The sequence below is a fragment of the Drosophila tropicalis genome, unplaced genomic scaffold (genome assembly GCF_018151085.1).
Source record: "Drosophila tropicalis isolate 14030-0801.00 unplaced genomic scaffold, ASM1815108v1 contig_573, whole genome shotgun sequence".
In the NCBI taxonomy this organism is placed as follows: Eukaryota; Metazoa; Arthropoda; class Insecta; order Diptera; family Drosophilidae; genus Drosophila; species Drosophila tropicalis.
In genome coordinates, this window is record NW_027173049.1 from 1,065,080 (window position 1) to 1,089,157 (window position 24,078).

At 38.1% G+C, this 24,078-nt stretch overlaps 2 protein-coding genes across 3 annotated transcripts; both read right to left on the reverse strand.

Moving 5' to 3' along the window:
* Positions 1-560: 560 nt before the first annotated feature.
* Positions 561-2,662, reverse strand: Pgm2b (Phosphoglucomutase 2b). The gene is made up of 2 exons (XM_068287933.1): positions 1,668-2,662; positions 561-1,606 (listed from the first exon to the last, which is right to left on the reverse strand). The coding sequence occupies exons 1-2, from the start codon at positions 2,602-2,604 to the stop codon at positions 642-644; spliced, it is 1,902 nt and encodes a 633-aa protein (XP_068144034.1). The 5' UTR covers positions 2,605-2,662; the 3' UTR covers positions 561-641.
* A 1,550-nt stretch (positions 2,663-4,212) lies between these two features.
* LOC137575559 (uncharacterized) lies at positions 4,213-5,398 on the reverse strand. 2 transcript variants are annotated; one of them, XM_068288146.1, is made up of 4 exons: positions 5,302-5,398; positions 5,028-5,119; positions 4,827-4,934; positions 4,213-4,748 (listed from the first exon to the last, which is right to left on the reverse strand). In XM_068288146.1, the coding sequence occupies exons 1-4, from the start codon at positions 5,330-5,332 to the stop codon at positions 4,536-4,538; spliced, it is 444 nt and encodes a 147-aa protein (XP_068144247.1). In that variant the 5' UTR covers positions 5,333-5,398; the 3' UTR covers positions 4,213-4,535. The 2 variants fall into 2 exon arrangements, with proteins under 2 accessions (XP_068144247.1, XP_068144246.1); XM_068288145.1 differs by having other exon boundaries at positions 4,215-4,748; positions 4,827-4,949; positions 5,302-5,396.
* Between the last annotated feature and the right edge of the window lie 18,680 nt (positions 5,399-24,078).

The window sequence follows — 24,078 nt, forward strand, 5'->3', positions numbered from 1 at the left end:
TGAAATATTCCTTTTGACCTGTAAAGCAAATATGTGAAAAAGACCGAATAACTCCCACTTTCTTACCCACAACCAAAAAATTGAAGTCTACTCTTGGCTATAAATTTGAAGCCAGTTTGGCTCATGTGTACACAACAAGAAGGGCGGGAGGGGGCAGCTCCTGCTGCTGCTCCATTCTCCGCAAAGCGTTCGTCTTAATCACAGTTTTCATTATAACTGGCAACGACTTGTGCTGATTCGCACAATCGGAAGCGATTACAAGGCTTGGATGTATGTATGTGGCACAGTGTGTGTATTGTAGGTGGAAGTAGAATAGCAACTCCCCCAGAGTGCAATTAGCTGGTGAACTATAAAATTTCACTGTTTGTCTTGCCACATACTTTCGCCCAAATACCTATGTATGTATGTACATATGAGGCTGTGGTCTGTGATATGTGGTGAGAAAACAAAAAGATGATGATGATTTTGCTCCCTCACACAAACACACACACACACAGACAACCACCACCCACACATACACAGACACATATACAACAATTGCCCTAGACGCATAATTGGCGTTCTGTGACCTCTGAGCCGAAAGATATTCCGAGACTTTAATGAGTTGTCAGTACATTAAAGGATGCGCCAAGAGGTTGACTTTAAGTATCTGTCCGACCCTGCTCTAGACCATGGAAACTAGGCTGATAGAATTCCTCTATAGCAGCAGCAGTCATGCGATACAATTTATCATTCATCTCATCCCATTCCTTATCCTCGGGCAGACCGGATATCTCCGCATAATACTTCATCTTGGATTCAGTTGCACTGCATCGCAATGAGATGGTGAATCCATTGGTAAAGGTAAATGTTATATTTTGAATGTTGGGATTAACAGGAAGTCGAGCCTTGCGATCAGCATATGAAGTGTCCACACCCGTTGTCAGATCCCTTACATGCCTTACCTCAAATTCGCCATCCAGTATGCATCGTGGATAAGTTCCGGGCTGATCATCGTCAAACCTGCGCAATCGTTCGAAGATTTGCATTAATAGATCCGCATCAGGACAAATGAAATATGAACTGATGGAGGCATGGTAGCCATAACGATCGTAGACCTCCCTCAATTTCTCAATCAGTGTCATGTTGCGAGTGCTGCGCAAATAGCATGCCATGGTGGCTAATTGAGTGGCTGCAATTATGCCATCTGTGTCGGCATGGTTCATGCCAAACATGTAACCGAATGACTCCTCGAATGCCAAGAGCACCGTTTTGCCAAGGCCCTGTAGCTCCAGAGCCTTATTGGCCATCCACTTGAAGCCGGGCAATGTCTCCACATGAATGAAACCCTCTGCTCGAGCAATTGCCGATAGAATTTGTGAGCTAATCGTGCTGGAAATGGTAACACAATTGGATAGGTCCGGCTTGGGTGTTCTAGTGCGATAGCTCTCAACTGCCCACCAGCCGAGTAGAGCTCCAATTTCATTTCCATTAAAGATTTTCCACCGGCCCTTGGGATCCAGTTCGGCCACCGCCAGGTGATTGGCATCTGGATCGTTGGCCAAAACAATTGTACAATGCTCGTGCTCGGCTTTCTTTATGGCCATGGCCAAAGCTTCCTTGCCCTCTATGGAGAAAGGAAAAAATTAGCTTTAGATGCATCTGTAGATTGAGTGGCAATTGCTTACCTTTTAGTTTAGGAATGGCAACCGTAGGAAATTCGGGATCTGGATCTTTCTGCTCAGCCACTGCAATCAGGGGCTTCAATCTAGCCTGATAAAATGCCTCTCTCATAAAGGGAAAGCAGACACCATGCAATGGTGTATAGACAAAACGCAACTGACTGCACTCGTTAGTCTCCAGAAAGACAGGTGGCAGAAGTTTCTTCAAAGCCTCGTAGTACTTTGGATAGACTAAGCGATAGGGATCATTCAGAAGTGGGCTCTCGTCCAAAATCGAAAGATCCCAAGAAGAGGGTTTTGGCTCGAGATTTTTAAGTATGGCATCATGGATATTCTTGTCAATGGGCGTTGTGACCTGAGCCCCATTCGCCCAGTATATCTTGCATCCGTTGTCCTGTTTGGGATTCTGCGATGCAGTGATTACAATGCCAGCCAGGCAGTTTAAATTTATAACGGAGAACGAAATAAATGGAGTTGGAATCATGCGATTGAAGAAATAGACGCGAAAGTTACTATTGAGAAGGACTGAGGCCGCCAGTTGGGCGAACCGCTTGCTATTATACCGTCCATCGTAGCCTATAACCACCCCTTGGCTTTCTCTCCGTTGGACACTGGGATAGGTTTCTATCAGGTAATGAGCTAAACCCTGTATTGTTTGTATGATAACCAGGTCGTTTATGGAATCAAAGCCAGCTCGCATTCCGCCTCTCAGACCGGCCGGGCCGAATGGAATGCGAGTGCCCAGGCGGATTCGCAGAACCTCCCAATCCTTGTCGTTGACTGCATCGACCACCTGCTGCAAGGTGGCATCGTTGCGATCCCAAAGTATCCAGTTCTTGATCTCAGCATCGAGATCTCCTTCTCCGGACAGCGCTAATGACTTTATCAGATCCACGGGGTTGACATTGCGTTTGGAGCTACTGGCCGACATGGTTGCAGGCATTTTTGTTGCAAAAAACAAACAAATAAATGTGTTACTTAATTTTGAAATTTTTTGTGAATGATGCAAAACTCAAGGGAAACTCTTTTTTCACTAAACTGCCCGACTAAGTTCAGCAATCAATTGTCCCTTCCTTCTGCTCCCAGTCCTACCCCTGGCTGCGGTCTTTCTTGGTTTTGCATGCCGATTGACCAATTGAAAATTTATGTGAAACTCATTTCGATTTACGGCCACCAAATACGACCCCGGGGAGACCTTTGGCCGACTCTGGCTAAGCTCTCTATGGTAACCACAAATTGATCCATTGCCAATGGCTTGATGAATTTATGGCCAAGAGATTTGTCAGAAAGGGATAGACAGAGAGAGAGAGGTAGGAGTATCTCCTAAATGTGTCTGAAGATTGTCTCTTCGGTTTCCACTGATGTATGACTTTATGAATTCTTCATTCCACCTTCATAAACATTAACATGATTTCAATTTGTCATCAATTATGCAAAGCGAGTGAAACTAGGAGTGATTCGAAAAACCCAAACTCCAATTCTATTCCCCCCTCTGACTGTCAGAGTTTTTGCCGACCTACAACCATGCCAAGCAGTTGCACACATCCATGCCGATGACGATGACGACGACGATGTGAAGGCGGTGTGAGTAATTTTCAACGATAATTGGGTTACACACAGAGGCGCATGCAACATTTATCAGGGATGGTAGGCGGTGGAACACAATGAAAGAGGGGGCCGGCCCTGTTGTCTCTTTGGGGGAAGCTGCACACACTCACACGCCGCTGTGACACATCCATTGCATTCTAAACATTCAACGCAGTGGTTTCAGCTCAACGGGCTACACTGACTGCAATCAGGAATTCCGGGAATCACAAATTGCCAAAGCACACATTGGCAATCCTGTGACAGAACGGTGCATTAGTTAGGAGCTGGGTACAGGGAACTTCAAGAGACGCACACCAATACCAGCCAAATGCATTTCGCGTCAAATTGTCAGAGTGTTAATTAAAAATGGACACTTCAATAGGACAAAAGATAGACAATGCACACACACACACACACGCATACAGGATGTTGCCACATGCATTTACAGTTAGTTTCCAAACACTGGTTATGGTAATTGTCCTGTCTCGTACCCCTTCGATCTGACGACAGAATTGAAGGAATTTCTGTGCCATTTGAGCCAAAGGAGGAGCCTTTGCGTTCTTTAAAGCTCTTTAAACAAGATGACCCCAAGTCTTTTCATTTTTCCCAGCTCGATTAGTAAAACAACCTTAAAATGAGTAAATACATATATTGTTAATCAAGGCAGTAAAAAAATGTTTTTTGGTTTTAAGACTTTCACTTCCTATTGACTTTTACAGAAGATTCGCCAATTTGACCTTTTCGGACTGGGCAGACATAATGTTCTGTTTTTTATCTTCTCTGAAAATCTTTTCTCAAACAACAATCATAATTTTCGAAATCAAAATAGTTTATTACTTTCCATTAATAAGAATTATTTGAAATGAAATATGCAAAGCTTAATAATTCATTATTTTTAAACATTAGTTAAAGGTTCATCCTTAAATGTTACGTCATTTTGTTTGTGACATCGTTCCTTTTTAAAGTATCGTTCGGTCTTAATGGACCTACTAAGAGCCTATATAATGGATTCAATTTTCAATTAAGAACTTTGAAAGTTATTGTTTAAATTATTCAATGTATTCATTTTTGCTGCTTTTTTTCATCAGTTATTTCCATCTTATTCTTTGTTTAATGTTTAAAGGCAATTGTGCATGATTATAAATGAACTTCTTTTAAAACCGAAATTTATAAAAAGTGAAGTCCTTACTTTTCCCAAAGATTGAATTAAATAAAAAAAAAAGAAAATAAGAGTGTCCTTCGATTCGCTGTCATTATTAAAATGTCCTTCGCACTCATTTGTTCTCTTTAGGATAGTCGACTTTGCCGCAGTTCTGTCAATTGATTTTCCACATTCTCCCGTTGTATTTCCAGGTTTCTTACTATTTTCTTGGCCTTCTCTAGGACAGCATTGAGAGCATCTAGAAAGATAGCTCGCTGGGTCGATGACATTTCTGGTACATATTGTAGATGTTCAATACTTATTTCGTTTTCATTATCCTCGTCCTGAGGAACATTATCCTTTTTTGTTTTAAAAGATAATGAAATGATTTTTTGCATAATATATGTATGTATGTACATATGTATGTGAATACTTACCGAATTCGTCTCAGATACAGTCTCTACCCCACCACCATCCACACTCGATGGAATTTCTGGTTCATCTTGTTGATGTTCAATACTCATTTCGTTTTCATTCTTCTCATCCTGAGGAATATTATCCTTTTTTGTTATAAAAGATAATGAAATGATTTTTTGCATAATATATGTATGTATGTACATATGTATGTGAATACTTACCGAATTCGTCTCAGATACAGTCTCTACCCCACCACCATCCACACTCGAAAACATCGGATTAGGTGTTGCATTTAATGAAATAGATATTTCATCTGTAAAATTTCAAAAAACAAGAAATTGCCTAAAACACGTGTTCTCAGTTGTGACCTGTCAATTTGATGTACTCATGCATTTGTTTCGTACTGTACTTTCGTACTTACTTAGATGCATAAATACATCCGCACAAGTATGGACATGTCTAAGCATCTATTTTTATTAATTTTATTATTCATACCTGGTTTGCTGTTCATTTTATCTGAAGACATTTGCAGTTTTGTTACAAATATTAGTTTCGTTTAATAGGGAAAACTTACATATGACTGAAATGGTATTCCCGAAAAGCTTATGGAACTAGGGATGTGAAGAAAATTTATACTTTTTGCAATCGAGTACGTTCGGTATTGATACCGATATCTTATACTCGATAATAATAAAAAACGTGCTCGGATCGAATTGATCGTTGGGGGATGGTGCAAACTATATCCAACATCGATAAGATGGATGGCAAAAACGCTATTAACGCAGCTCTAAATAACCGAAATATTATTAATCAATTTAAGTTGGCTTCCTCTGAAAGAAGTATTTAAATGGCACTTCCGAAACTGGATAAAAAATTTGTTAAAAACTTGAATCATTTTTGAAATTGTAATTTGGTATTTTTAAAACAATGTCCATACATATTATGCCAGAAATGCCACAGATTTTCGGCAAATATAATGTTATGGAACCCTTTGGATTAATAATCCAAATACATACATACACTGCGCGTCATCAGGATAGCTCAACTTCAGATTTTCTAATTTTGTTGTTAACATTCAGTTTTTTTATGCTTAATCTTCTCTTTTTTCTGTGCAGTTAATTCTTGCGTCATCAGGTTAGCTCATTAAGTTTAATTATACCATACACCCATAGGGCGAAATTGTATATTAAAGTCGCCAAAATGTATGTAACAGGAATCTTCTCCGACCCTATAATGTATACATATGTATATATTCTTGATTAGGATTAACAGCCGAGTCAATCTAGCCATGTCCGTCTGTATGAACACGCAGATCTCGAAGGCTATAAGAGCTAGAGTCACCAAATTTGGTATGTACATACATATGTATGTATGTATACTCGTGTAGTATGTAAATGTATAGAGTTAATTGGAATTTCGGCCACGCCCCCTTACGCCTGCAGAATTTATTCTTTTTATTCTTCTTCTATTCTTAAATATTTTGCAAATAATTTTATTGAAATCGGACTAGAAACATGCAAAATATGCGTATAAACGTATGTTACTACGCGGTCCACAAGGTCAGAATTGGCCGTTGGCTAGTGGCGGCGCTAGAGTGCTCGTGTGTTTGTAGAGTGAGTGAGATAGCATGTTAAAACAATTTAATAGACATACATTTGGTTTTCGAAATTTGAAATATTTGTTTCACCTGGTGTATGGTATACCCAAGTTTGCGAGTCAACTTTTTTGCTGCTCAAGTGATCTATTTATTTATATATGAGTAAAGGAAAATCCTTATCGCTTGAAAAGAAAGCCAAAATAGATCCCTATGAAGACTTAATACTATCATTATCTGAAATATCAAAAAAAAATTAGGCAGAAGTCGAGAAGTCTTTTATATACGAACTATGGTCGAAATTATAAAGGCGCTAACATTAAAGGGAATTCCAATCCGCACAGAAAATAAATTTTAAGAGAAGCATCAAACTACCATGAGGCAACTGCCCAAAGGGTGGCAAGGAATACCCGGAATAATAATTGGCCCTAAGAGGTCTTTTCTGATGAAGACAAGTGTAAAATGGATGGGCTGGATGGAAACTTCCATGATCTTGGGAAGGAGGCACATCGATTGGTTCGACTTTATAGCCGTGTGAGCGGTGTCATGGTAGATCGGTAAATCCTACTGTGGCACGTTCGAGCTACAACTTTTGAGCACCAACAACAATGAAAACTTGCATAACAACATACTGCAGACAGCTTTTTCTCATTTTAAAAATTTGTTTTTAAATCGGCAATGGCAATTTCAACATGAGAATGCTCCTCTCAAACACAGACCGGATGATTAAGTCGTGGATTGATCACAAAACGCTGTGGCTGCCTTACTCGCTGGATCTAAATATCACCCAGTATTCCACCACGGATTGGATTCAAGGAATAGAAAGTGCTTGGTCAACCATTTCTTCAAATTATATCGAAAAATTGTACGATTCGCTGCCCAATCGGATCTATGAGGGCGTTTACAATAAAGGAGTGTCAAGGGTAGTTTTTCTTATGCTATAACAATCATGATAAAGGGTACTTTTAATCCGTCAAAATATATGAATTTAATATTTGAGACTTAGTTGTAGTCCTACGTCTGCAAGTCTATTAAAAGTCTATCCAACAAAAACTTGTTTTACCGCAGTGCAGAAATTCAATTTGTATTGCCAGGCACGATTTGTGAAGATTTTGCTGATGTCCAAAGCCAGTGAACATTAATCCGTAATTTGCTGCAGCTACTAATAATTTTTAATGGCAAGCCCTGGCCATAAATGGTCAATAGTTGCCACTGTTTTTTAGGCTGATTGTCACGACTGAGTTCAAACTGATCTTTGCCGTCCTGATCAGCGAGAGTAAGCGAGACTGACTGACTGTCAGTTGAATTTGGATTTTGATGGAATTGGAATTTCGATTCGCGGCACGTGCAAGTGTCAAAGAACTTTACACGTTTTCGCTTCGAATGTCTTCTACACGTTGGATTCGACTAGTTATAACAACAATTAACAGTTAGTAAACACTTTTAATTGATTTTCCACCAAATACAGAGAATTACACACACAGAGAGAGAGAGAAAGAGAGAGAGAGATGGTAAAAAAGAGGGGCATAGTTAGTGGGGGAAGGGCAGGTGGAAGTGTAGGCCCTTTTCTTTTGCTTCAACTTCTTTAAATTTATGAACTACCCAACCATATTCGGTTAAACATTTAATCAATGTTCGAGTATCTCAAATCTCGACACACACATTCACACACAGATGCTCTCTTAAGTTTATAAATATTTATAAACCCAATAGCCCGAATGTAGCGAACCTAATGACAAAGTGATAAGGACAATTAAGGAGAAAGCAGCTTGGACTTGGACCACAAATACTTGCAAAATGTGTCAGACTCGAACTGCTGTAAAATATTGCTTGCTGCATTTTTGATCACTTGTCATCGCCGCATGATGAACGATCCACACAGCCAGGAAGACAGAGACGAAGACCAGTACCAATACCAAGATGAAGTGGCAAACGAAGATGATGATGATGATGACGAGGATATGGATGTGGATGAGGTCCAAGAGAACATTCCGCAGAACCTGTTGACAACACTTGCGAGACAAGCGAAACGATCTCGCTTTTTGCCAACCAACTTGGTCTACAAGCAAGTGGAAGTGGTAGCCGAGGTGTCGATATCGCACAATGATTTTAATGATGGGATCGAAGCTCCAGCTCTGTGCCAGCTCCCTCCCAACTTCTCTAAAGCGAAAAAAAAGGCACAACAAACAATATAAACAGAAAAAAAAGTGAAAAAGACGCTTGTAGCAGCAAATCGCTGAGATGCCAAAGCTGATAATCAATAATTTTTATATTTTTACCACATCTTTTCTTTGACTTTGAGTCGGCAAAGTCAAAAGGAGGAGGAGAAGAAACAGCGGAAACCCGAAAGAGAGCGAGAGAGAGAGACTGCCAATGGACATGACAATAATCCTTAATTGCAAAAGTGCTCAGACTACCCCCAAAATTTAAAGCTGAGTCTGTGAAAATGTAATGATATTTTTGAGCATCGATAATTTCTACAATCCAGCCTGTCTGGGAGGACTTTCAGAGTACTTACCATATTGATAAGAAAGCCATTATATCCATTTCATTTGCATAAGCATGTGTGAGATTTTGGTCTCTTAGTTAATTGTTTTCTATAATTTAAAACTCACTTATTAGTTAAATAAATGTACTTGGAAGTTATCTGATTCGAAGATAATTTTCAAAACTTGGTTTAAGGGACCTTTTGATTGATATCAAACTGTTTCTTAGCCGGATCGAAGTAGTCCAGTCCATGAGTAAAACCACAAGGTTTTTCTTTTTAGTTTTTCCAATATGAAATCCTTCGAAGAATATCTTTATTTAAAGGTTTACATTTTTGTTAACCACTTCGAGAAATTTTAATTAGTTGTCGTGTAGGGTAATTTTTTCTGACCATTGTTTTTAGCTTAAACCAAGTGAAGAAAAACAAAATCGGCAGTCCTTATTTTAGTTCAGATCGGAACATAAAGCTGATACAAAAAACTTATGAGACAACTAAAGAGCGGCATTTCGGTATTGCCTTTTTTTAGGTAAGTATGGCGATTGATAAATTCTATTAGGTACATAAAATGTACGTAAAAACTCCAGATAGAATATTCAAGTCCACCAACTTAAGGACCTTGTCTCTCTCTTTGATATTCCGATTGCAAAGAAAATTGACAGGCTGCCAAAAAGCCATTTACCTAAACTGTTGGTGCAATCACCACCTGGCCAAGTATGTATGTACGTTTGTGCGTATTATGGTCTCATGTGACTCAACTTAACCCTAATGTAACCCTCTCTCCGCCCCACAAACAAGCGACATTTGAAGTGCAAACTCGTGCACACACGACACATTTCCCAATTTCGCAGTCCTTACAACAACAATCCCCCTTTTTTCTCTGATTTATTCCTATATTAATGCGCAAAAATCCAAGCAATTTTTGTGTACAAAATTGCCCAAAATTCTATCAAAGTTCGAACCCTTTGATGGTGACAGACATTTCGGGTTGATTTTCATGTCACGTCAATGCCAAAAGGTAACAAGAAAATCACATTGCCAAAAGGTGTTTGCAAATGTGAAATCGAAAAGGCCATGAAGGGGCTTAGGAGGGGAGGGGAAGCCGATTGTGTGCCCCACCACACACAGAAGGCGGCTAATGATGATTGCGAAACCGCTGGAAAAGCAATCAAAGGCCAAAACAAAACTGGAGGCCAATTAAAATCTTAGACGGAGAGACGGCCACTCACTCGCTTTGATTGCAAAAGACAATTTCATTGAGCAATAAAAACGTCGACTCCCTGAATGCGGAAAGGGAACTCCAATTCGTAGTTCCTTGTCTCAAAATTGGATTTCTGACCCTTTGGTCAGCCATGTGTGAAGGTCCTTTTGGCTATTGCCATTTGCATCTAATACATAAATATAATGCGTTAATTTCACAAACAAACAAAAAAGAAACGAAAATCCAACACAAAATAAAAAGGCAGCAAAAATGCAAAATAAACTCCCCCAGAAAAAGGAAATGTGCAAAAAAATTTCACATTTCTATTTTTGTTTGGGTGGTAATCAAATTTGTGAGGTTTTTCCTTTTCCTTCGGTTGGTTCTGAAAAAAAAAAATTATGAATTGCTGAGCAGCGGACTCGTTCCCCAAGAGACAAAGAGCAGACCAAAGGACAGCGACACTTCCATTTGTACCGAAGATTATATACTCTAACTAAAAGGAAACATTGCCCAAAAACTTTCTTATCACTAACAAATATAGTTACCGGTGAGATAAGAAAACTAGGGACTAAACTAGACAGGTCAATGCTTACATGAGTCTCATAGAGAGAACGCAGTCCTGTGAGATTAAACGGCAAAGAAATCAGCAATAGTAGAAGAAGTAGAAGTAGAAGTAGTAGTAGAAGTATAAGAACGTTATCACCAATGAAATCTAGAGTAAGTATTACACTTTATATTGAAGATTCTCATCCGCTGACGTTCTGTTAAAGTCCCTTTGTGAAGAAAGGGTATTAAAAGACTGCAGGACATGAGGGCACACAAATAAACAAATGATGTAAATTTCATTTTCAATGACAAAATGGAAGAAAAAAAAACCGAAATATGAAAAGCCGCATAAACAAATTACATAAATATTTTTTACCAGAAGACAAATTCCAACAACTATCTGTAAAAATAATAAAGGAAGAAGGACAACAGCTGCTTTGAGGGGGCGGAAATGAATGTGGAAAACTTTTGCTTGAGAATCGAATTAGATTTATCAAAGTTCGGAGATTTGCATTTATTTCACATTTGTCATGCTGGTTCCATCCAAAGATGTCTAGACATTAAAAACCACTTTTCCATTCCGAGTTCTGAAATGAAAAACTGATTGACATTAAGCCAACTCCAAGGCTGGCTGAGAAGAAGGCCAAAGGAGGCGGTAAATGTCAAATATTTTCACGCACAAAATGTGTCAATATCAATTTGAGTTTGAGTACTTTTAAGTCCAAAATGAATGATTTGGTTTTAATTTAATGGAAGCTGACAGATTTTTCTCAAGGACTTAAAGTCGCCCTCAATCTATTTATATGTGCGAGTAAACTAGAACCATAAAACGACATAAATTAGCATATTAATCGCTTTCGATAACTGTAGTTATTCGAGTTGAAAATCAGGAGTTCACATCCATATACGACGGCCTGCCTATTGCCACAGAGGACACTCTGGAGGGCCATAAAAGATTCACACAACAGCAATTTGCCAGTTCCAGTTTTGCCAGCTCATCTTAAAACCAAGAAAAAGAAGCCCACCAGCTAGTAGTGGAGTATCTCATCCGAAAGCCAACCTATGGCCGATCCGAGCGATTAAAATTATGCAAACGCATTATACGGCATGACTCCGGGGAATCCGGATAGGCGGGCAGGGGGTGGGGTCGTATGGTAGGCCGTAAACACTCAATATTTGTTGCCGCAAGAAAAGATTTGAAACAAAAAATGAAATAAAAGTAAATTGACTATGCAAATTTTTTTTTTTTTTCTCTTTCCCTTTTTTTAAGAAATTACTTGCAATACTTAAAAATATCATATATGTAGATAAGCTCATCATAAAAAGTGGGTAAAGCCAACGACTTGGAACGAATAAAGAAATTCAAATCAACAGGGAAGACAAAGCTTGAAATGAGCCACTTTTTGAGTTCTTTATAGATATCTTCTTATTCTCTATTGAATATATGAGTTGAAATATATTTTGCCTATGAAAAATTATCTAGAAAAAGTCAACCAAGGCAAGTAAATCAGTATTGAATAGTGGAAAAATCGGATAAAGCTAGATTTCAGTGTTGGCAAATGCTATTTTTTATTTGGCGCGTTGTTTGACCGGACTGGTAGCCAAATATTTTACTGTAAATTATAAATTCGAGGAATATTCGGCTGCCAGAGCATTAACTATATGTTCAATATTGTACATACACATACTTTTAGATGAAGTCCAAGAAGATCCAATCTCAAACGACCTCCAACCATCTTATCGGTTGGATAATATATTCCTTAGCTCAATTTTTATCACATAGCCTGGGGCAAAGGGATAACTGTAAGCTTTTTCATTGATTGCCATATGCTGACATATTTTTTAGGAAATTTTTCCATGGCGCACACTAAATTACATTATTGCTATGAAAAATGTAAGCAAATGTAAACAAAGGCAACATCTTTATACATATGTCGGATAGTGTTGGTTAAGTGACTAATAAGTCAAAGCCTACTAGTTTTTTCAGTGTGTCAGTTGTAGCCCTGGTTAAGCATCTAACAAGTTGAACTAGAGGTATGCGAATCACCAATTTGGATGAATTTTGGATATGTTGTAGAATACCCCGTCATTTGAAGCGGTGTGAAATAGCACTATTCTATATTTTCATGAAAAATTGCGTTTAAAGTTATAGCTTCGGTGAATTATAGGTAAAACGCCGAATAGTCTTCAAGCAGGACGGCGGTGTAAGGGGTAGAGTGCCAGCCTAAAATTCAAGAAGTGCTGGTTCAACTCCCGCCCGGAACTTAGATTCCAAGCAACATTAGCAACAAATGTTGAGAGCTGTCTTCAGGTCAGATCCTATAGAAAGGGGGGCCTCGGGCTAGAGAGCTCAGAATAACAAACCCCCTGGGAACTAACCTGCTTCACCTTTTGCTTCTTCATTTGGTCATCTAATACTAATGACTATGAGTAAACGATGAATTCTTTCTTTAGCGGCAGGTCACCATTTAAGCCATCTTGTCTAGCTGATTTGGATGGGTGGTTCCATTCTTATTCCATCCTTCAATAAAAAGATACAAATTATTGAACATTTTTGTTTCTCTTTTGTCATTGTAAACTGTACCCGTTTATTTCGGAATTCCAATTAGAGAAATGTCGCCAAGACCATCTACAGCTGGGTTTGTTTGCTATCCCCCTCTTCATTTGCTATTCCAAAAATAACACCTGCTTCAAAATTAGTATTAAGTAATTTATGCCGCCTTCTGCCTACTAAGGAGACTCATAATCCGTTTTTTGTCTGCTCATTAAAATTAATAGATCTTGCTTGAAGTAGAAGTACTTTGTCGGCCGCGTGCATATTAATGGGCCAACTGGAATGTCCGCGGGGATAATAAACCGCTAATAAGAAATTAAAAGACACTTCTACTCCTTTTACACAGCTTTGGGAACAACTTTGTCTCCTTCCCTCAGCTTCTGACAAGTTGTACAACTGTTGTTGTGTTGTTGTTTAATTTTGAAAGATTTTTCAATGTCTTTAGGCCAAGAGCAAAAAATATTAACTAATTGGGAAATGATTGGGTGGTAGAATGGCCAAAAAGGTGCCAAAACGAGAACGGGTTGACGCTGGAGAATGAATTTTAAAATAGCTCTGGCGAAATGAACGTCTTGGGAGTTGAGAGGAAAGGGGTCGTCAAGGGTATTCAGCTGAAGGCACCGAGAAATTACTGAAAACGTGAATTTCCCTTAAATGGCTGGCCGCCTGAAAGTAGGCAATAAAATGACATGAGGTAACACCTGCCAAACCAAACCAAAATCGAAGCTCAGCCGGCGGTGATAATTAAATAAAATGCGAATTCATTGGTGCATTTTTTTTTTTTTTTTGCTTGTATTTTATATTGGCGGAATTCCCTGAGTGCATTTATGGATGCAGTCCGTCGGTTTGACCAGTGCGTGGCACATTTGTTTATTGTTTTCGCAATTACAATTACAACTTTGTGTTGTTCTCGTTGTTTTTGTTGTGGCTGTTGTTGTTGTTGTTGTTGCTGCTGTTGTCGGTTGGGTTTTGTTGGTGCAAAAATTATCGCCAAGCCCATTTGCGGTAATTATTTAATGTGCACTCCCAGGTGAGCACATGAAAAGAAGAGTACGAGATCCCGGTACCATAGACCAGTCAGCCACACGGCACAGAAGCAATGGAATTAACGTTATGCGTGCGACTGCATTGCCACCAAATCCCTGACCATTTCCATTCCCATTCCCAATCCCGTTCCCATCCCCTTGCTCTTGCCCTTGCCCCGTTACTGTGTCAGTTGTGGCAAGTCGTTTGGCTTTTGGTCAGTTTTCCATTTGCTGCTGTTGGGTCAATTAAATTTTTGCCAGGTTGACAATTGACCAAGTTGCCAAAGGGGTGAATAGGAGTATCTGTATGCGTGTCCATAAGCGTATGACTATAGCCGTCTGTGTCCCATTGTTGGCCAAGAGGCGGGGAAGGTGTAACAGTCACAATCGGAGTCACAGTCACAGTCAACCTGGCGACTGGCGACTGGCTCTTCCTCCTGCCTGTGTCATAATTAATGCCGTTTAAGTCCCGTGTTCCACTCGCTGGCCCGAGCCCCCCATGGCGTTGCCATTTCCGCATGGATTGTTCCCCGTTTTTAATTCAATTTTGTTGCCGTAGTGCAGTAAAAATTTTCAACTCTCCAACTTCTCGGCCCAGAGTACACATAAAGTGTCATCTATTGCTGGGCCGTTTACAATTAGGCCCACAAAAAGATACATAATAAACGCGTTTTTTCTAGCATGTTTACTTTTGCTTTTTCGTTTTGAAAAAAAGTAAGAAAATAATATTTATAATTTCCCGGGAGGGCCATTTTCTAAGCAGCAGCAATAGCAACTTGTCCCCAAGTCGCTAAATTTTTATACCAAAAAAAAAATAAATAAATATTTTGGTCGTTGACAACAAATGCTTGACCTACATTTGGTCTTCGAGAATCCAGTTTTTAAATGAATGTACCAGAAAACTAACGATGAGATCTTAATTCGTCCTTAAGACTAAGGAGAACCCTTTATAAACTACTTAGCCACTGACTAACTTGTCAATAGGACAAAAGTGAGATTGGTGAAAGGGATTCCGGGGAGTTTATATAAGAAAAGTAAATGAGCGACGTTTTCGAGGGTTGATATGCACGGCCTTGGACTCTTGACATTCAACACCTTAACTATTCTAGGCTCTATAGGCTCTTTTCCACAGCGTGTGGATCTGATTTGGTGAAGTTGCCTCAGATGAAATCGGTGTTTGATCTTAAAGAATTGGTACCTACAAATGGTTTAAAATTTCCATTTCCCCTAAAAAAGATCTGATGAAATAATAAGAAGAGTAGGACAAGGATAGAGAGTTGAAGGTTCTCGTCATTTGATGGCCACCTTAGCATCTTTTGTCAGTGTTTTCCACGAAAGCCTTACCCTTGGTTCGGTCAGTCAATGTCCAAAGTAATCAACTGGGATTCTGTTTGATGTTGTCCATCTGGACTAGTCCTTTATTAGATATACTCTTACTGAAAATCAAAAGAAATCAGATGTTGCATTCTTCTTGATTGTGCATAAGCATTTCTTCTGCAGGAAAAGTTAATTCTGGATATTCAGCTAAGTTTAAGATAAAGGAAACTATGAACAACTTCGTTTTATACTTGAAATGAAAATGGGACCAAGGTCATTAACTGCAGACAAACAATATTTGTGCATTAGTTGGAATTTAGATGTTTCTATTACCCTTTTCTGTTATGCTTCCCCATTGAGTAGTTGAGGTGGGCAGTAGAACACCCAGGTATGCATGTGTGTGTGTGTGTGTGTATTTAGATGTTATATCCTTTTTATCACTCGGAGTTATTTGGGATAGTTTTGCATAATAAACAGGGTTAATTAAACACAGAGCTAACAATGCGTGAACACAACGTGAGAAAAATTTAATTAATTTATGTCGCACATTCTTTATGCCCATTCGGGGACCAAGTAAATAGTTTGGCCCGACCGCGTTAATGGACACTTCGTTCCGACTCCTCGGATCCCGTGTGCTGGGCCAGTGTATGATTAAAACTAGGCATGTTTGTCCATTTAAGCTCGTAATTTGTGTCGTAAATCACTCCGAAAGTCAGCGCCCACGCTTCGCACCTCGCTCCTCAGCTTGGCCAGGTTGATGCCAAGGGTTTGGGTTGTGAGTTCCCAGTCCCATTGTAATGGATGTACGTCTAATGAGTCTAATTGGGGTTGAAAATATGGCAAATGGTTGAAAATGGAGCACGCACGTAATCGGCCTGAACTTAAGAACCCTTTTTTGCTGTTGGCGGCCAAGTTTACAAGTCTTTAGTTGGTCATATGTGATGTGATATGATACGACAGGATGCCATGCGGTGTCATTCTCTGGCTGAGGCTAAACTTAGTGCCATCATTAACGCGGGCGCCAGTTCAAGAGGAGGAGGAGGATGAAACGAGAAACTGTGTAAAACCGGTTCATTTGCATATCAAAGGCCATAATCAACACCTTGGCAGGGTCCGAAAGCCACAGGCACACACAAACACATTCGCACACTCACACACATGAAAAACCTGAAGTATGGCCACCACATTGCAGCATTGACAAGTTCCATTTGCATGCCGAAATCCCAACCAACCAACCAACCAACCTACCATCCTGCTCTGCTTTGCTCTGCCCTCAACGACTCCATCATCATTATGATTTCCATCTGAAATGTTTTTACGGCCGTAAGGCCGTAAGGTGCGAAATTATGGGAGACCTTCTGCATTAGCATTAATTGCCTCTGCGTGCTCTGGATGCAAATTGCATCGGACGAGCCGAATTGCGCAGTTGGAAATGCATTAGGAAAACTCTGAATTAAATTCATTTCCACCCACTGAAAAGAAAATTCAGTTTTCAACCAAATCGAAGCAAAAATGTTGTCCCCTCTACCCACAACCACTTGTCTATCCATCTCCTACATGGCTACATATGTTATTGTGCGGTCTCCGAAACGTTTTGGAATTGAAACAGTCTTCAATCCATCGCTCCAATCCCCCTTGGCCCCCTTCCATCCACTCCCCACAACTTTTCCCACTCCTCGACCGCCTCGTGACTTCTACGCCAACTGGACGAGGCGAAAATTCTTGCAGTTGCGCAGTTCGAGGCGTTGTCTAACTTTCAAGTGAAACCCCACACAATTCAGGGCGGAGTCTCCATTGGCATTGGTGGGGCCATATCCGACCCAGAGTCGTGTATTTTAGAGTGTGTCCGGGATTAGGTGCCCACAACTTATGTCTCTGCCCAGCCGCAGTCCCAGCCCCAGCTCCCTCCTCTGCACCGTATCCACTTCTCGCAGCATATTATATCCAGTGGGTAGGAGGCACTCCCACAGACTCTTTAAATATTTTAATGGCTAACAAAAGCATCATTTCTCGCAAACGAATTTATTATGTTTGAAGCTCCAATATTTATTTTTACGGTACAGCGAATTCTTTTATTAAATATTTGCTAAAATCTATGTACATAGCTAGCGAATGTCTTTCATTTACCTTAGTCAATTGGTTAACTACTTGTAAATTTCAGATTTAGTAAATGATTGATTAAACGATTGCGAGATAAATGTTAGATAAATCGGTTGTAAACTAGTTGGAATACCCTTTTTAGATAAAGTCAAGTTAACTCCAAAATTTTGAAATCTCAATTAAAACAAAAGAAGTTAATAATAAGTTTTACCTTTTCCTTAATTAAATAAATCAAAATCCAAAAAAGTAAGTTTCATTTTGATGGAAAAATTATTAATAAATTTGTTTGTTATTTTTAAAATAATTTTCTACGCATGATTTCTATGAAATTACTCAACACTTATTCTATATATACACTCATGATGAAAATAATAGGTACACCCTTTAAAATTAAATTTTATTGACTTTAAATTAGCACAACTTTTTTTCTATTACCTTAATCACCAAAATTTAAATGCACCTTTCTTTATTGAACATTTGTTTATTGTTTACCTTAATTTGAAAAAGAATACTAATTTTATTCAAAAGTTACAACAAAAAATATGTAATTTCAGAATTTCGTGCTTGATGAAAATAAAAGGTACACTTGAATTGTCTAAGTTATATATATATTTTTTTTTGTTTTTCAAATCATTGAAAAACTGTATCATCAAAGGAAATAGAAAAATTATTGGAAATTAGTCATTACCATTTAATTGGTTTAATAAAACATATAAATTAATGAATTATTCTCTGAATTAAAGGTTTTGATTTAACCCTTTCAAATCAGCATTTCGATCCGATCCGATTGGCTAAGATAAACACTAACATTTAACACTGCGTAAGAAATTTGAGTTTTTGTCATCGATTACGCTTCAAGCGAAGGAATAGTCCTCCTTCCTTAAATAGTTAAATTTCAATATTAAAATTTAACTCACTTACGACATAAATCGATTTAATATCGTTTTACAGGTGCCAGTTGGATAGTTCTAAATAACTAACTAACTACATATACATATGTAAAGTAATAAATTATTAATTGTCTACTCTCAAATCATTATGAATAATTGAATTTCATCTTTTAAAAATGGAAATTTCTGCTCGAAAGTTTGTCTTTTTATGTTTTTTACACAAATAGAAACCAAACAAGATACTTATACATTTAAGTACATAAATTTATTGTCAATTATTACGACACAAGTCCCATCTTAGCATTGAAAACAAAGTAAGACTTTCCAAAGCAATATCAAAGCCTGTTTGGACTTATGCGCTAAAACTTTGCGGAACAGCGAGCCAATCAAATATTGAAATTATGCAACGTTATCAATCGAAAACCCTACGCACAATTGTTAACGGACCTTGGTATGTTTCCAATGTTGAAATTCACAAGGACCCTAATATGCCATTTGTAAAGGATGAAATAGCAGAGTGTAGTATTAGATATATTGACAGACTGCACAACCACCGGAACTCATTTTAGACCTTCCATTTAGAATTTAACTTTTGTTTTATATACATATGTATGTACATACATATACATAAATTTAAATATGTATTTACCAAATAAAATGAAACTCTTGTAATAATTTACATGTATAAATACTTAAGTAGATTTAATTACTCATCTGTACAACTTAGAGTATAGTTAAAGTAGTTAGTTAGAGATGACTCAGTGGAGTTGACTATTCCTGTTATGTTTTATGTATCTCCAAATTTACTAATTGTCCAAGGACAGATTGTAAATAAAAAACACATATTATAAAAAAAAAAATCTTTAAAACTTTAAGGGTTTGGCCTTTTACTTGGTAGAGTATCTGAGTTAGAGTGTTGGAGTAAGTTCGTCAAATTGAGTATCGTTTTTGAATTTGATTTAAGGTTTTTGGCAACTTAACGAAGTCCTCAAGTGAAAGAATTCAAAGGGATAAGTCTAAATAAATCTTTTGTAAATATAAAATTTCATTATTTCAAATAAAACTTAACTTTTCTACCCGATTTTCATTATTATTCAATGCATTAATAAACGTCTTTACCCTTAATCAAAAACTTTGATTGCCCTTTGACGGTTTGTGAACAATTTGAATCAGCATGAGAAAAACTTTTAAATAAAAAAAACATTTTTTTTTTTAAATAAATGTTAGACTGACGTATTTCTGTCTAGTATTCACTTCTATTTGAAGAGCATTTTGTTTTTATTGTGTAAAATCTCATGTTTGAAAATGCATGACAAGTGAGATCCCAGTAATATTTATTCTTTAGATTTAAAGCTTAAGTTTAAGGTTTGTGCTAAGTTTTATTTTCATGTAAATATTCGTCGTCTTTGGAAGTAGTTTTCCCTTGACTGATAAGCAAATCTATTTTTGGCATTATATCTAGAGAAAAGTTCCTACTGCTCTCCTGTGTTGGTGTGGCCTAACGATTATTTGCGGCCCAAAGTGTTGTTTCATTCTTTTTTACGATTTCATTTTGTTCTCACATGCTTCTGCGATTGTGGGTAATTGTCATGTAATAAAAGTGACTTTGAGCATCGCAAAAATGTGAAGAAGACCACATACTTGAGGTGAACTTTCAACCCCTCACACTTACACATACACACACACACATGGAGATGGGCTCTTGACAACAAACTGAGTCAGCAAAAGTTTCAAACAATTTTGCTCAGATGTCGGGGAGGTTAAGCTCGGGTTTCTTACCCTCTCCAATTGGGAATGGGAACGTACATAAACGGGAATGGGTGGCAGATCCGACACTCTTTTTTATCTCCTTTCTGGATGGCTGTAATTACCTTGAATTTAACCCACTCGTAAATTATAGAGATCCTTGTAGCTAATATGTAATTTATTAGCCTGACCACCACAAAATACATATAAAAGATATTAAAGAAGCTAACTCTACCTATGCTGAAGTTTATATACCCTTCCTCTTAAGCTCATTCGATTTGACTTATTCGAGTGAGGAACGTCTCCATCTCTGTGTAACAAACATCTAACCCATTCAGTTTACTCTCCAAAAGGGTATAAAAAGAACAAAATATGTGGCAGAAGTTTTTCACACATACCAAAGAAAAAAAAACACACATACTCATAGGAAAAACCTTAAACAAATACCCACGGATTTGTGTGTCCATTAGCCGCAGGGAAGGACTCATTTTGTTGCGGTCACCGCTGGCCAATGGTCCGCTAGACCCACATCAAGCACTGTGCGTCCTATATGTCCTTTTCAAGGCACGCTGCAATCTAATTACCTCAGTCCTTAGGCCATGTTTGAGTCGCATACTTTTGAGGTTTTCGGTTTCGCTTTAAAGTCACTTTAAATAATCCATTAGCGATTACTGTGGACCCCATGCCCCCCACCCAAGGAGTTGGTGGCTTAAAAGCTAAAACCTGTTGAGTTACTTCTCAATTCCCCAAACACTTGGCAAACTAGAAATGGAAAAGGAAAACCCTTCCACTCACAGACTTTCTCTTTCTCTCCGTCTTGGCACAGATTATTGAATGCTTTGAATAACAATCGATGGCGCGACAAAAGCGCTTTCAATGACACCAAAAAGGGAGCTCAAGATGAAGGAGCCGATGATGCTGAGGATGGTAAATGGTAAATGGTAAATGGCAATGCAAATGGCTGAGACAGGCTATCCATTGTCTTCGTCCTGTTGCTGGAATTTTTATTACTCTGTCTAAAAGTGTCTGCCAGATTTTTCTTTCTTTGAGTTGTTATACCCTTGCAAAAAGGGTATATTAATTTTGGTCAGAAGTGTGCAACGCATAGAACGAAGCATCTCCGACCATACAAAGTATATATATTCTTGATCAGCACGACGAGACGAGTTCAACTAGCCATGTCCGTCCGTCCGTCCGTCCGTCCGTCCGTCCGTCCGTCCGTCCGTCCGTCCGTCCGTCCGTCTGGATCAACGCAAACTCCTCCTAGACCATAAGAGCTACAGAGCTGAAATTTTGCACGTAGGCTTGTATATACTGCAGGCGTTGTATATCTCGGATTCAGCCGGATCGGACCACTATATCATATAGCTCCCATACAAACCCCAAAGTCACGAACAGTGACTTTTCTCAATAACTTCGTTATTTTCTATGCTATTATCGTGAAACTTAATATTAGAGAGTTTACTTTGCCTATAAGCGACTATGCCAAATTTGATCAAGATCGGGTGACTATATCATATAGCTCCCATACAAACGGCCAAGTCACGAACAGTGACTTTCTCAATAACTTCGTTATTTTCTGAGCTATTGTCGTGAAACTTAATATTAGAGAGTTTACTACGCCTATAAGCGACTATGCCAAATTTGATCAAGATCAGGTGACTATATCATATAGCTCCCATAGGAACGATTGGTCGAAAACAGTGACTTTTGTAAATAACTTCGTTACTTTTAACGCGATTGCTTTTAAATTAAACATTTCTTAATTTAATATAAATGTTAATAATTGTGCCGAATTTGATAAAGATCGGGTGACTATATCATATAGCTCCCATAGGAACGATCGGTGGAAAACAGTGACTTTGATCAATATCTTCGTCATTTCCTATGATTGTAGGCCTTTCTTTCTCAAGCTTAAGCCTTTTTAGATAAAACGTTCTTCCACATTGATGGCTAATAGGTAAGGAAAGAGTTACCAAAATAGTTGCAAGGGTATACAAACTTTGACGCGGTCGAAGTTAGCCCCGGCCCTCTGGTTTTTTTTTTCTTCAAGCTCTTGGGAAAAAGCAGTAAATTTTTTTTTCTCTCATATCCTTGGCAAAAGTGAATTTTTACGATTGAAATTTCAACAGGAGCAAGAAATTCAGAAAAAAGAAAGTTCGCCTGCAGTTTGCTCTGTGGCTAATAATTGATTTGATGACTATTCCAATCCCGTCAAATGAGAAATAGTTTAACCGACTAGGTCACTTTGGGGTCAGTTTAACACTGGAACCAAACCTCATAAACACAAATCACAAATTATAACTGTATTTAAAGATGAACTTTTCGAACCTTTCTTTTCTCGCTTCATGTGGTTGGAATTCCCAACTACTTTTAGCGTTGAAGATATGGTATGGCCATTACAACTGTGGATTCTTTGGCGAAGTCTGTTGATGATAAAATCCAGTTTTGATTAATAATTACACTTAAAAATTTATAGTTATATATAAACACAACTATTTAATGCTATTTCTGGCTAAAGTATTGGCATTAACATATTCTAAATGTCAGAAGCAGTTGAGAATTATAAAAGCAGTTTGAATTTTCTTCAATTGGTGACGTTTTGAAACGTTAGTTTCGACTAAAAAGTTCTTAATTTTTCTAAATCAAGACCAATTACTTCTTCATTCAAGTGGCAATTCTTGATTATTCCATCTTGTGTAATTCCAATTTATATTAAAATGTCACAAAATGGGTCTAGTAAACTAAGAGACTGTAACTCATCAGTAAGTTGCATTTCAAATTTAGATATTTTGAGATTGATACAGATAGAGCCACAATAGGTTTAACAATTACCTCTTTAAAGAGTGGTCAATGTTACTTTTAGTTTAAGCCATTAAAGTAAAAGTATAAACTAAGTAACCAAAATATCTTAAGCATTGACTAGTTTTGTTTTGCTTTGTTAGACAAAAGTTGAATCAACTTTGATGAAGAATCGTCATTTCGTTTCTTTTAGCTAATATTCTGGTTTTTTAAGTGGGCTAGAATAGATCGTGATGTTTTTGAACTTCTTTCGATCACTCTGCTCACTCCTTGACCTATAAAATTGAATATGCGATAATTAATTATAAATATTCTGACTATATCTTGTTAAATATTAGCATATTGATAATGAGTCATCGTTAAAAACATGTTATCTATCAGTTTTGATGGACTTCACTTGAATTTCTTCATTGGTCTTTGTTTAATTATTTTAGTTAAACACGCGCGCAATTTGCAACAATAAAATCATAAACAATTCCATTACAATAATTATCCGATTGCATACTTAATGAGGCCTTAAAAATAAACAAAACGACAAATAAATATATCTTTCAATCAAATAATGATGATAATAACAACGTCAGTTGAGGCTGCTGTGGAGGCAAGGGGCAGTGTCAGGGGTAGCCGGGTGGATCGTCGGCAAAAATTAATCAATATCAATGAGGTAATCACAAATCAGAATCAATTTGCCAATTGAAAACATTTGGTTTTGGCCCACTGTGCCAGCACGATCGGTTTTGCTATGACAAAAGGCCAACAGAACTAACAATTTGATTCTGTTGTTGTTTGTTGTTGGTTTTTGTTTTCTTGCTGGTTGTTAGTTGCCTCTACATAAATTTGGCTCATAATTTGTTCTGGCTTGTAGACAACAATAACAGCAAAAAAAAAACCTAACTTCAACACTTCATTAGGCGGGCTAAGGGGCAGAGGGAAGCGGGCAGCGGGACAATGGGGAAAAGCCGCAGCTCAAAAGCTTACAGCTCAGCGATCAGAAACGGAGATCGGAGACTGG